The sequence below is a fragment of the Aquarana catesbeiana genome, linkage group LG04 (assembly GCF_042186555.1).
Source record: "Aquarana catesbeiana isolate 2022-GZ linkage group LG04, ASM4218655v1, whole genome shotgun sequence".
In the NCBI taxonomy this organism is placed as follows: Eukaryota; Metazoa; Chordata; class Amphibia; order Anura; family Ranidae; genus Aquarana; species Aquarana catesbeiana.
Window position 1 is genome coordinate 12,632,846 of NC_133327.1, and position 12,426 is coordinate 12,645,271.

General features: G+C 44.3%; 1 protein-coding gene across 7 annotated transcripts in view; it reads right to left on the reverse strand.

The window, feature by feature from the left end:
• Positions 1 to 12,426, reverse strand: part of HMBOX1 (homeobox containing 1) — a 213,199-nt gene that overhangs the window by 31,336 nt on the left and 169,437 nt on the right. For all 7 annotated transcript variants that reach the window (XM_073624841.1, XM_073624840.1, XM_073624839.1 and 4 more), the window contains exons 4-5: positions 11,916 to 12,001; positions 10,063 to 10,173 (exon numbers count right to left, since the gene is read on the reverse strand). In XM_073624841.1, the coding sequence (XP_073480942.1) occupies positions 10,063 to 10,173; positions 11,916 to 12,001 (197 nt within the window). The remainder of the gene's footprint in view (positions 1 to 10,062; positions 10,174 to 11,915; positions 12,002 to 12,426) is intronic.

Consider the following 12,426-nt stretch of genomic DNA (forward strand, 5'->3'; position numbering starts at 1 on the left):
AAAAAATAAATAAAATTAGGGTGCTCTAGTATATTCATAAACTAGGGCTTCTAGTGGATGTAATGCAGAGAAACAAATTACAATAATAAAGATAATAATAATAATGATAATAATAATAATAAGTACCATAATATTAATCATTTAAAAAAAATAAGAATAACAATAATTTATACTAGCGCTTCTCAACCTTTTTTCAGTCAAAGCACCCTTTAAAAACATGTACAGTCTCAAGGTACCACATTCTAAAATGTAAAAAACGAACAATTGTACATAATGCAGCAACATCCACTCATTAAGGACACCCAACGTTTGTGGTGATTTATTCGCCCAAAGCAAACACTCCTTTGCACACTGGTATTGGGCACACATTGGAGTGCGTAATCAGCACCCGTGATGTCGACAGAAGCTCAAAAGTCCCCATGATGAAGGGACGCCACCACCATGAGGATGGACTCCAATCTGACATTCTGTAACCACTGGAACTGGGACAAGCACACCCTGAAGCAACACAGCTTCGCACAGCCCCAAGGAGAACTTCCAACAGTCCGGTGACAGACACCAATTGGGAGGAAAAAACCCTTTTCGAGTTCAAGGCCGAAACACTAGGACATAGGTGAGGGCATGCCTTCATGCTGAAGGAGCCTTGTCCATGGGTCTAGGGAGCCCCGCTCTCTGCTCGCCAGACCAGGTCCATTGTGTACCGAGAAGAAGGACCGCATCCGCTACGAGGCCCTTTTCCCCATTTCAGACTGTGGAAGACATGTACACTTCCCTCCTGTGAGACTCGTAACGATGTCATCCAGGGTAGCCCCAAACAGACCGTGCCTTGAAATGGTAACCCAGTCAGAGATTTTTAAGAAGACCAGTCCGCAGACTGAAACAGAGAGCTTAGCAACAAAGGGAAACGGGTCCAAGAGGCATCGCATACAAACTGCAGCCCCCAGACCAACTGGTCTGCCAACTCAGCGAAAGCAGAAGGAATCTGCTCCCCCTCCAGGTATGTCAGCCGGATCCTTAAAAGCCGGAGTCTCCTCTACCAGAATCATGGTCGCCTTGCACAACCTAGAGATAGGGGGATCCACTACTGGTGGAACAGTCCACTCTTTAAAGAGGGACCCCACAAGGGGTACCTGACAGCAGAGCGTCTTTGGAACCACAAAGGGACGCTTTGGACACTCCCAGTCTATATGAACAAATATTCCAAAACAGGAGGGAGAAGGGAACGTTTTTGCCGTGCGAGACAGTTTATGGGGCCACAGCTGCATCCTCCATCTTTAAAGTTTCCTGCACAGATGTAATAAGGGACAACCAGCACCTTCTTGTGCGCCACTGCAGTTGTGGAGGAACAACCTCACTGACAGGACAGGGAGTGTGGCCACCAACCCTGCAAGGTGGGCCACATCCATGACAGCAGAGCCAGACATAGGATCAGTCGAGACCGATGAGGGCGTAATTTACTAGCCTATATGCCTAAGTGTCACCTGTGAAAACGCAAAGAACACAGGGGGGCCGCCGACTGAAACCTCCGGCGCCTTAGGCCCCGCACAGGGGCATCACCGAGGGCCCACATGGGGGACGTCAACCGAGGCCCCGCACAGGGGGCGCTGACCAAGGCTTCTCACAAGCGGCACCGGCCGAGACCCCCAACTGGGGTGCCTACTGATACACCCCCCCCCCAGAGGCACCATTGGAGCCCTCACAGGGGGCACTGGTTGAGACCCTGCACAAGGGGTGCCTATGGAAACCCCTCACTGGGGCACTGGCTGAGACCCTGCACAGGGGGCGCCTAAGGATGCTCCGCACAGGGGGCACCACTGGGCCCTTCACGGGGGGGCACTTGCTGAGGCCACTCACGGGAGGCACTGGCTGAGGCTCCTCACAGGGGGCGCCCACGGAGGGCCCACTCAAAAAACCCCCAAAAAAGGGGTCGCCCTCAGAGCCCCCAACAGCACCGTCCCCCTGGAAGAAGGCGTCCAGCGTGGCCGTGCGGACTAGCAGGCCACGGCCTAATAGGCTGCGCGCCACGAGTGCACAAGTCCGCAGACCAGGCTAGAGCCGAGGAAGGAGGGTGGATGCCCACAACGGAAAGCGACGGCCTCACCGCCCGCTCTAGGGTGCCCCACACGTCTTCTGGTCGGTAGGCCGCAAAAGCCGCGCCATAAATTTTCAGCCGCCCTCCGCGAGTGCTCGGTAGGCCGCAAAGCCGTGGCCTAAATTAATGGCTTACTGGGTCCTCCTCCGGTCCCCCTTCCCCCCTCCCAGATCTGTCAGGATGGAGAGCGGAGGAAGGAGCCAGTGTATATGTCATTTACCGGCTCCTTCCTTTTCCGAATGCACAGAGTCAGTAATCACCGACTCTGTCCATTCACAACTGAGCTTTGTAAACTGTGTTTACGATGTCTCAGTTTATGAATGGAGAGGAGCCGCTGTCTCCTGTCTATTCATCTTCAGTGCAGCTGAGGCTACACAGAAAGGGACTAGGGAATCTCTGTCCTCAGTCCTTTTCCCTGCCTCAAAGGGGAGATATCAGGGGTCTGTTTAGACCCCTGATCTATCACCAAAGACCCCCCCCCCCCCCCCACAGGGCTGATAAAAAAAAAAAAAAGAGAATAAAAGGTTAAATTGTAAAAATAATAAAAAACAAAACGAAAACAAAAACAAAAAAAGAACAAAAACAAACAAGCATTGTAAAAGAAAAAAAATAAATAAAATAAAAATAAATATAAATTGTAAAAAAATAAAAAACTACTGACACAGTCTACACCTCCTCATCAGTGCCACCTATCAGTGCTGCATATTAGTGCCACTGTCACATGACATTAAAAAAAAAGTATCGGTAATTGATATCGGCAAGTACTTGAAAAAAGTATCGGTACCCAGGCTTAAAAAAGTGGCATTGGTGCAACCCTAGTATTTTATTAGGATTTTATGTGATAGACCAACACAAAGTGGCACATAATTGTGTAGTGGAAGAAAAATTATAAAATGTTTTTTTTTATTTTTTACAAATAAATATGTGAAAAGTGTGACGTACATTTGTATTCAGCCTCCCTGACTCAATACTTTGTAGAACCTCCTTTCACTGCAATTACAGCTGCAAGTCTTTTTGGGGATGTCTCTACCAGCTTTGCACATCTAGACAGTGACATTTTTGCCCATTCTTCTTTGCAAAATAGCTCAAGCTCTGTCAGATTGGATGGAGAGCGTCTGGGAACAGCAATTTTCAAGTCTTATATAAAACAAACTAAAACTCGCGCCAATGGAGAACTAAATATAGTGTGCAAAATTATAATTGATGAGGACCACAGCAGCTGTTGCAAAGGTACTAGACCTTGAAAAGAGATGTATAAGTCTTAACAGCGCTCAAGGAGAAAGTTTAACATAGTAAAATGCAAAGTGCTATGAGGCAAATATTCAATGGTAAGTAGTAATGCAATAAAAATGGTAAGTAGTAATACAATAAAAATATATGTGTGAGGTGCCAAGTGCTTCCAACGGCAACTCAAGTAGCAGGCTTCAAAGAAAATGTTCAGAGACCACACACAATGAAGAGCAAGAAATCCCCTCTTGTAACCCCACTCACCAGAACCTGTAGACCCTCAGCTTTGCAGTCCAGGGGTCAAAAAACGCTTAGTGAAGTCACTATGGTAGATCCAAGGACGAAGGAGCTCCAACAAATGATTAACATGCGGACCAGGGAAGATGATATATTTTAAAAGAAGAAGCCACATTTTGCCCCTCCTCCAGGGCGTCATCAAGGACATAACGTGGTAGCACTTGGCACCTCACACATATATTTTTATTGTATTACTACTTATCATTGAATATTTGCCTTATAGCACTTTGCACTTTACTATGTTACACTTTCTCCATGAGCGCTGTTAAGACTTATACATCAATTTTCAAGTCTTGCCACAGATTCTCAATTGGATTTAGGTCAGGACTTTGACTGGGCCATTCTAACACATTCATACGCTTTGATCTAACCCATTCCATTGTAGCTCTGGCTGTATGTTTAGGGTCGTTGTCCTGCTGGAAGGTGAACCTCAGGTTTTCTTCTAAGATTGCCTTACATTTGGCTTCATCCATCTTCCCATCAACTCTGACCAGCTTCCCTGTCCCTGCTGAAGAAAAGCAACCCCACAACATGATGCTGCCACCACCATGTTTCACGGTGGGGATGGTGTATCAGGGTGATATGCAGTGTTAAATCTTCTGGCACACATAGCGTTTTGCTTTTAGGCCAAAAAATTTAATTTTTGTCTCATCTGACCAGAGCACCTTCTTCCACATGTTTGCTTTGTCTCCAACATTGCTTCTCGCAAACGGGACTTCTTATGGCTTTCTTCTTAGAGTCTTTTGAACATGAGGCGGTACCCCCGGTCGGAAAGGGGTTGCCGCCTGAGCCCCCATTCGGGAAGGAGTTACGGCTTCAGCCCCCGGTTGGAAAGGGTTACGGCCTCAGCCCTGGTCAGGAAGGGGTTATGGTCACATAACCGTGGCAGCGCAGGTTGTCATAAGAGCACACAGACCCCTCCATTGAGAAGGTGCATACAGATGTCTGCAGCCCTATACTGTCTGCTGATTGCAATGTGATTATGTGAGCTGCACAGCATCAGCCTGCCTAATTGGCTGGAAATGTGATTTGGTAACCCCACAAGGTACGGCGCAAGATGAAATCACAGCCCTGGCCCAGGGTTTCCGAGAAACAGACGGGGAGGTGCGAGACTCCTTACAATTTACTCCAGGGACAGGGGAGTGTAAAATGGTTCCACTCAGTGGTTTAAGTACTCGGAGAAGTAGATTTCCATGTACCCAGAACGTGGTGCCTGGCCTCCCTAAGGCAGATGAAAAATAACAGCGTTCCTCTATCGCTAGATCACTGACTGGAACGAGAATTAATCTTCCTCGCAGCCGGGTTTCTTCCTAAACGTATTCTTCATCAAACATTTTGCTTTTTTCCCAAAAAATACATCTATACACTGAATTATGTTAAAGGTGAACTCTGGGTACCAAGATCTTACCTGTTGCCGATAAAGCCAAACCTCATCATGCTGATTTTTTTAAACCTTTAAGAAGAATTGCAAGTATGGATATTTTTACAGTTACATAGTAGGTGAGGTTGAAAAAGACACAAGCCTATCAAGTCCAACCTATGTGTGATTATGTGTCAGTATTACATTGTATATCCCTGTATGTTGTGGTCGTTCAGGTGCTTATCCAATAGTTTTTTTAAACTATCGATGCCCCCCGCTGAGACCACCGCCTGTGGAAGGGAATTCCACATCCTTGCCGCTCTTACAGTAAAGAACCCTCTACGTAGAATAAGGTTAAACCTCTTTTCTTCTAATTTTAATGCGTGGTCACGTGTTTTATTAACCACTTAAGGACCGAGCCTCTTTTTGAGATTTGTTGTTTACAAGTTAAAAACTGTTTTTTTTTTGCTATAAAATTACTTAGAACCCCCAAACATTATACTTTTGTTTTCTAACACCCTAGAGAATAAAATGGTGGTCGTTGCAATACTTTCTGTCACACCGTATTTGCGCAGCGGTCTTACAAGCACACTGTTTTTGGAAAAAATACACTTTTTTGAATTAAAAAATAAGACAACAGTAAAGTTAGCCCAATTTTTTTTTTATATTGTGAAAGATAATGTTACGCCAAGTAAATTGATACCCAACATGTCACGCTTCAAAACTGCGCCCGCTCGTGGAATGGCGACAAACTTTTACCCTTAACCACTTCCCGCCCGGCCTATATCAGATTGACAGCCGAGCGGTGGTTTTGTTATCCTGACTGGACATCATATGGCGTCCAGCAGGATAACATACGGGGGCGCGCATCGCGGCGATGTGTGTCAGCCTGGTATTGAAGTGGTTAAAAATCTCCATAGGCGATGTTTAAAAAATTCTATAGGTTGCATGTTTTGAGTTACAGAGGAGGTCTAGTGCTATAATTATTGCTCTCGCTCTAACGATTGCGGCGATACCTCACATGTGTGGTTTGACCACCGTTTTCATATGCGGGCGCTGCTCACGTATGCGTTCGCTTCTGCACGGGAGCTCGGCGGGACGTGGCACGTTTAAAAAAAAAACGTTTTTTTCTTATTTATTTTACCTTTTATTTTTACACTGTTCTTTAAAAAAAAAAAAAAATGGTGTCACTTTTATACCCATTACAAGGAATGTAAACAGATAATAGAAAAAAAGCATGACAGGACCTCTTAAATATGAGATCTGGGGTCAAAAAGACCTCCGATCTCATATTTACACTAAAATGTAATAAAAAAAATGTCCCTTTAAGAGCTATGGGCGGAAGTGACGACGTTGCTTCTGCCCTGCAATGTTATGGAGACGGGTGGGGGCCATCTTCCCCTCACTCATCTCCATACCCAGCAAGGGGAAACATCTGAGCGCCTCCCAGGCCCCTCTCCCACCGCCGATAAAAGTGATCTTGCGGCAAAACCGCCACAGAGACCACTCTTATCGGAAAGTGGACCGCTGGCCGAAGAGGATACCGGGGTTATGGCAGCTAGCTGCTGCCATAACGATATTCCCCTTCAAAGTTAGGACGTATATCGGCGTGCGGCAGTCCGTAAATGGTTAAACTCCCTTCAACTGAAAAGTTTTATCCCTATTGTGGGGTCACCAGTACAGTATTTGTAAATTAAAATCATATCCCCTCTCAAGCGTCTCTTCTCCAGAGAGAATAATCCAGATACACCACATCTATGGGCCTTCCTTTATCTAGATGGCAACTCAACTCCTCATAGAAGGTTAATAGATTGGGTTGGCAAGAACGATTCTTCATGAATCCATGCTGATTACTGCTAATGATACCGTTCTTATTACTAAAATCTTGTATATAGTCCCTTATCATCCCCTCCAAGAGCTTGCATACTATTGATGTTAGGCTAACTGGTCTGTAATTCCCAGGGATGTATTTTGGCCCTTTTTTATATATTGGTGCTACTTTGGCTTTTTCTACAATCAGGTGGTACCATTACAGTCAGTAAAAATTAGGAACAATGGTCCCGGTGATTTATTAATGTTAAGTTACCCAAGTCTAATTCTAATTCTGTCCTCTGTTAGACACGAGGGTGCTTCCTGTGATGTATCATGAGGATAAACACTGCAGTTTTGATTACTGAAGCCCCCCCGATTCCGTCGTGAAGACTGAGGAGAAGAATAAATTCAATAACTTTGCTATCTTCCCATTCTTTGTAACCAGATTCCCATCCTCATTCTTTATGGGGCCAATATGTTCTGCCTTCCCTCTTTTACTGTTTATATACTTAAATAATTTCTTGGGATTTTTTTTTTTTTTTTTTTTTTTGCTCTCCTCCGCTATGTGTCTTCCGTGTTCTATCTTAGCCGCCCTAATTGGACCCTTACATTTCTTGTTGCATTCTTTGTAAAGTTTGAATGCTGATGATGATCCCTCGGCCTTGTATTTTTTTTGAAGGCCTTCTCTTTTGCTTTTATATGCATTTTACATTACATTAAGCCACCCAGGACTTTTGTTCGCTCTTTTAAATGTATTTCCCAATGGGATGCACTGGCTAATGCCCTTATTTAATATGCTCTTAAAGCAAACCCATCTCTACTCCAGGTTCTTTGTTCCAAAGATTTTATCCCAATTATTATCTTCTAGCAAGCTGGGACCAATGTTACTATGTATATACCATACCTGTGATTCACTGTAGAAGCTGTCACTGTAGTAGGCATCGCTACTACCCCCCTCTATTTCAGTGATCTTCACTAGCTTCCAACTGGCTGCATAGCTGCATTACGAACACAGGAGGTCGCTCGCTGCTCACGGGCACCATATAAAGAATTTTTTTGTATTTTGCAAATTAATGCAAAGCATTCTCTGATTGGACGAATGTAGAGAGCATGACGTCACCACCCAGAACTCCACCTTGTCCAGTCAAAGAACACTTTGCATCCATTGAGAAAATGTAACATGATCTCTGAATGTCATGCGCCCATGTCGTGTGGCTGCCCTCCTGTGTTCACAGTGCAGCAGGGCAACAGCTCGGCATGGAGCATTTGGCTGGTGGTATCGCTGCTGAACATGACCCATTCAAGTAAATTGGACAGCAGAGCAACCACGTACAATGTACGTGGTTGCAGGGCAGTGTTGCAGGCTTTACAGGGTTAAAACAGGTGGAGAGGAGACTACATGCTCCTCATTGCTGGACCGAAAAGCAATTAATCGCAGAAACGCACATCACAGTACTGCTGATCTCTTGCAACCTCCCTGCAGCCACTTCTTGTCTACATGCATAGTTTTTCTCAGGGTGGGTTTGCTGATAGTGGTCACATGATTGGTCCCGCCAGCTGCTAGGTCACTGTGCTGGGAATGTCCAGTGAGTGTGCTCCCAGCAGAGAAACCTCAGCTGCCATGCGTGGCATGTTAAAGCCTACCCACCTTGCTGTCACACATATAGACTCACCGGCCCCTTTATTAGGTACACCTTGCTAATACCGGGTTGGATCCCCTTTTGCCTTCAGAACTGCCTTCATTCTTCATGGCATAGATTCCACGAGATGTTGGAAACATTCCTCAGAGATTTTAGTCCATATTGACATGATAGCATCACACAATTACTGCAGATCTGTCAGCTGCACATCCATGGTGCGAACCACATCCCAAAGGTGCTCTATTGGATGAGATCTGGTGACTGTGGAGGCCATTGAAGTACAGTGACCTCATTGTCATGTTCAAGAAACCAGTGGTGAGATGATTGGAGCTTTGTGACATGGTGCATTATCCTGCTAGAAGGAGCCATCAGAAGATGGGTACACTGTAGTCAAAAAAGGGATGGACATGGTCAGCAACAATACTCAGGTAGGCCGTGGTGTTTAAATGATGCTCAATTGGTACTAAAAGGCCCAAAGTGTGCCAAGAAAATATCCCCCCCCCCCCCCCCCCCACACCACCACCACCAGCCTGAACCATTGATACAAGGCAGGATGGATCCATGCTTTCATGTTGTTTACGTCAAATTCTGACCCCACCATCTGAATGTCACAGCTGAAATCGAGACTCATCAGACCAGGCAACGTTTTTGCAATCTTCTATTGTCCAACTTTGGTGAGCCTGTGTGAATTGTAGCCTCAGTTTCCTGTTCTTAGCTGACAGGAGTTGGCACCCGGTGTGGTCTTCTGCTGCTGTAGCCCATCTGCTTCAAGGTTTGATGTGTTGCGCGTTCAGAGATGGTATTCTGCATACCAGTTATGCTAGTGGTTATTGGAGTTACTGTTGCCTTTCTATCATCTCAAACCAGTCTGCCCATTTTCCTCTGACATCAACAAGGCAATTTCCTCCAAACAACGGCCGCTCACTGGATATTTTCTCTTTTGAGGACCATTCTCTGTAAACCCGAGAGAGGGTTGTGCATGAGAATCCTAGTAGATCAGTAGTTTTTTAAATACTCAGACCAGCCCGTCTGGTACCAACAACCATGCCACATTCAAAGTGACTTAAATCCACTTTCTGATGCTCGGTTTGAATTTCAGCAAGTCGTCTTCACCACGTCTAGATGCCTAAAAGCATTGAGCTGCTGCCATGCGATTGGCTGATTAGCAATTCGCGTTACCAAGCAATTTAACAGGTGTGCCTAGAAAAGTAGCCAGTGAGTGTATACCCCAACCACTTTTAGATGCCACTGCATTTAATCAATGCTATTCACTTTACCTGTCCGTGATCATAATGTTATGGCCGATTGGTGTATATTTTGCAGTGAATGTGCATCGCATCTGTAAATTGTTCCCTATCAATGTAGCAAATCTTTGCTTTTTGCCTTCCAGTCCACTTTACTATATTAAAGCTTATATTAGATTTTAGCAATAGGATGCACATCAGCTTTACGAGTGAGCTTGTTATCTGGATGCTTCAACTCAGCCGGCCACCGAAGTGCTGTAGTAGTGAAGCTCCTCATCCTCTTCAGACAGCGCAAACACGATAAAATTTCCACCAATTTCCATCCCACCCTCCGGGGTTTAGAGGAATCAGTAATAAGCTCTAACAATAATGCAGTAATTGGTACTTTACCAGGACTCGTCTTCTCCAGCTGGTACCACCGATAGAAAGCTCTTTTCTTCTGCTCGCTTAAATCTGAGCCTTGCTGGAGCAGCCAGTGAGAGATCCTGCTCTGACTGATGCCTGCAAAATACAAACAGGCTCTGAACAACAAGACCAAAAAAAGCCATAAACTGCATAAAGCCCAGACCAAGTGGCAGGCAACCCTGGCATTCGAATGAAACTACAAATCCCATCATGCATCTGCCTCTGGGAGTCATGCCGGTGTTCTATCAGATTACCGCTACCCATCAGATGGCGTAACGGAATCGATATTCTGACCAAAAAAATACTTACTGCGCTTGCGCTATGCGTTCCACGGCGCTATGCGTTGCAAACCCTTCATGATCTGACGGGTAGCGGTAATCTGATAGAACAGCGGCAGCAGACATCTTACGACACCCAGCTACGTCTTGAATTTTAGAGTAATTTTAGCAATAGAGTGAGTGTATATAAAGAATATAAAGTATATTGACATCTTTAATGGTGTTTGGAGGTTTCATTTTGAAAGTCTAAAAGTTAAACCCTGAGCAGTGCTGGGTGTACCAACATGGCCTCCGTCACCTTCCTATTGCTGGCGTCCAGTTTCTTTCAAAATGTAACATCAAAACAGCATCACAGATGTCAATATACTATATTTATTTATATATGCTTACTTCATTGCTAAAATTACTCAAATTCAAGACGTAGCTAGGTGTAGTAAGATGTCCGCATGGGTGTTCTATCAGATTACAACTACCCGTCAGATTATTAAGTGTTTGGAACGCATAGCGTCGTGGAATGCATAACGCATGCGCATTAAGTATTTTTTGGTTGGAACGTCACTTCCATTACAGGATCTGACGGGTAGCGGTAATCTGATCGAACACTGACTGCTGCAATGCCTCAAGGGACTTGTAGTTCCACAAAAGATTGGGATGCCAACGTTGACTCCCCTAGGTCCAGGCCATCCACTAGTTAAAGCAGAACTGTATTCAAGTACAAAAACCCCATTAACTGCGTAAGCTGTCCAGTGTATTCTAATAAAGTAAACTGAATACCCACTTGCTGACCGCATAACGCTGCTAAACGGAGGCAAAGCGGTTCTCCTATACCGGATCACATATCTAAGTACATGCCCCAGCACTTCCAGGTAGGGGGTGTGATATTTCAGTTTTTCTTTTTTAATAAATCTGCAAAAATGCCAACAATTCTGTGTTTTTCTGTCAATATGGGGTGCTGTGTGTACATTAATGAGGGGAAAAAAACATGAACTTAAATGATTTTAGCAAATGGCTGCAATATAACAAAGAGTGAAAAATTTAAGGGGGTCTGAATACTTTCCGTCCCCACTGTATATAGGCAACTCCTACCCTCATATTGATTAGTGGTTCCAAATTAATAACTACTGCAGTAGGGAACAGACACAAAAGATACACTCGGCATCTTTCCAAATAACTGTTCTGCTTTATTATGACACAATTGAAGGTTTTTATACACATGATTACGTAGGTATCACATTAATACTACAATTGAATGTTTATGGTAACAAGGGGCGTAACATAGGCAGGCTAATTCTAATCAGGACTCAAAAGAATACAAACATGTAATGAAAACATTATTGGTGCCGTGTGCACAGTGAGGGCAGTGTGCAATACATACAAAATAGAATACAATTATATACAGAACTTACAAATTTCCTTTACAAAAGGGAAGAATAAATGCTGCAATCACAACAATCCCAGCCTGGGCTTTCTATCACTGTGTATTACTGGGGTAAAGAGATCCCCGGAAACTTGGTTTTAGGGGAGGCACCTACAGAGATCAATGTGGACCATCCTACTCACCTGTGACCTGTGCAACCACAGCCTGCGATATTCTTCGATTTGCCAGAAAGGCTTTTATTTCTTCTTTAATGACGCTACTGTCCCTCCTGCAATACAAACATGGAATGAGAGTTAAATTCCACAGAGATGCTCAAGTATCTACTATTTTTTCCTAGTAAATTATCAAAACATTTGTTTTCAGCACTGGGAGCCAGTCTTGTACAGTGGTACAGGCTCCTCTCTTGATTACCGTTCGAACTTACATATGAAATTGATGATCATTAGCACCTGCTTGGTAAAATTAATTAATCATACACCTGATTCTACATGGGTCAAATTCTAAAAAAAAAATTTCTTTTGAAAATCAGAAATTCTATGCGTTTTGTGATCCGATGGTGCCACCATCGATTTCGAAATTTGACCAACCAAGCCTTCAATTTCACCCCAAGTTGCTAGAGAAAAGAATTTTCATGGCCGGGAATCTTCTTTTTCTTTCCAGGCCACAGCTCATGTGTATTTGTTTTTTGATTAT